The 2,057-nt window shown below is 30.6% G+C and overlaps 1 protein-coding gene across 1 annotated transcript in view; it reads right to left on the reverse strand.

Moving 5' to 3' along the window:
- The window catches only part of CSMD3 (CUB and Sushi multiple domains 3), a 622,514-nt gene that overhangs the window by 413,922 nt on the left and 206,535 nt on the right, over window positions 1-2,057 (reverse strand). The window contains exon 9 of the mRNA XM_026841511.1: window positions 1,930-2,017. Coding sequence (XP_026697312.1) covers window positions 1,930-2,017 — 88 coding nt within the window. The remainder of the gene's footprint in view (window positions 1-1,929; window positions 2,018-2,057) is intronic.

Here is a 2,057-nt window from a genome sequence, read left to right on the forward strand (position 1 = left end):
CCCCCCCCCCAGTTTCCAAATAAAAAGAGAGGCTACCACAAAAATAGTGTAAAGGCTCAATCTTTTGATAGGAAACCAGTCCTTTCTGGGTTGTTTCTGAGAAATACAGTAAGAATAGACCTTCCTGAGAAGATGTTGCAGCAGATGGGATTCATTTAGAGAAGATTATCCAGACTTGCTTGATAAGTACATCATCACAATGTATAGTGACAAATAATGTTAAATTATATCCTAATAATTTAGCCTAAAAGCAAAGATAAGGGCAAGATCATCATCATATCTCCTTTGAGATACTGACTCTCACAGAAGGTTAAGTGGAATGTTCTTTCACGTTATTCTTTCAGTGGTCACTTGCAGAGGTAACACTCAAAGAGGATATGCAGCTCCTTTGTCAATGCCTTTCACTACCAAGCAGTATTTCGGAGGTTACAGTATGAAACACTGGCCTAAGGAATGATTCTACAAAGCATGATATTCTACAGAGCATGTGTTAAGAAATACAGCTCATTTATTTTATTTCTCTGAAAATATCCAGAAATCATTTTTTATACAGGTAATGTCAGAAATTCCATTCTACATAAAATTAGTTATAAAGCTTCCTCTGATGCACACTGAAATTTTTGTTTTCAGAAAACTAGAGAAATAGGGACACTATAATAACTAACTGGAAAATTTTAATAACTACTGTCAGCTAGCATATTTACTTGTCAGTTCTGCTTTATTATGGGGACAAAAGACAAAACAAAACAAAACTACAAAAAGCTATGTAAAAGAATGAAGTAAGATAATTTCATAATATCTTTGCTCGTGTCCCAGATTAACACTTATTATCTTCATATGTTCGGAAGTGTGCTGTGTGATATGTAAAATACAAAACTGAATATAACAAAACCATTTAATTTAAAAATGGTCAATCTCACTTCTATTTATTTCTTCCTTTTCTCTTTCCTCACTTCGGTGTTTTGAAGTGAGTTTACTTTTGTAAACATTATGATAATGTGAAATTAGTCTATGATGTAAAGCAAGTGTATCACTTTAGATTTATTCTTTTAATACAGTCTAAAATTTGTCTATATATCAAATATATAATAATATGCATGTTAATCCTTTTCAGGGTGTGATGAATGTTCAACAATTGAAAAGGAAATAATTCAGAAACTCAGATAAAAGATTAAAATTAATTCAAAACATTTTCAAGAAGTGATAATATATGTCTGTCTTTACTGACAGAAGGAGTCATATATGTTCACCCAGAAAAAGACATAGAATATTTTGAAAGAGTACTGCAAAATTGCAAAGTTTGGTATTTTTTTCTTACAAGATATGTAATTTGAAAAATAGCTCTTTATGGAGGAAGAAAGTGGGCCAGGATTTGAGTTTAGGTTAAATAAAAAAAAAAAAGTTGCAAGGTATCACTGGCAGTGTATGTTTCTTTGATCCTTTGCAGTTTTCCTAGAAACTTTTGAAATAGCCAGCAAAGAATGAAATGTAAGAATTTGTTAGAAACAATGTACAGCTTTTTAGTCCTGGTTTTATTCTTTATTTTTCTCTTTTACTCTTTATTTTTATTTTTATTTTACTCTTTGTTTTGCTTTGTCATTCACAAAAACCTTCACTACCACATTTAGGCAAGATATTTGCAAATCTAATACAGTATTTACAGGAGAAAATTATTTCAACTTACCTTCAACCCATTTTTTGTCAAATTATAAGAGATATATGCTCTCTTCCAAGTAGATATTTTATCTTCTTTGCATATTAAATATAGGCTATATTTCACTACATAATTTTATATAGAATTCCATTTCACTCTTTACTGAGAAGTTCACTTTTGAAAGGGTAGCCCAACAACAGCAATACATTTTTAATATATACATTTTCCAAGTTCAGTATTAGAGAAACAATATAATGGTAGGGTTTATATTTTACCTAAAATCTGAGCCTATCCGTTTTCCATTTTCTGGTTCTCCAGGATCTGGACACAAATTGGATGCCTGTTTAATACCTCCCTCATTTACTGTAAAAAAAAAAAAAAAAAAAAAAAAAACTGTAATATG

The sequence above is a fragment of the Athene cunicularia genome (assembly GCF_003259725.1).
Source record: "Athene cunicularia isolate RWA chromosome 2 unlocalized genomic scaffold, athCun1 chr2_part1, whole genome shotgun sequence".
Classification (NCBI taxonomy): Eukaryota; Metazoa; Chordata; class Aves; order Strigiformes; family Strigidae; genus Athene; species Athene cunicularia.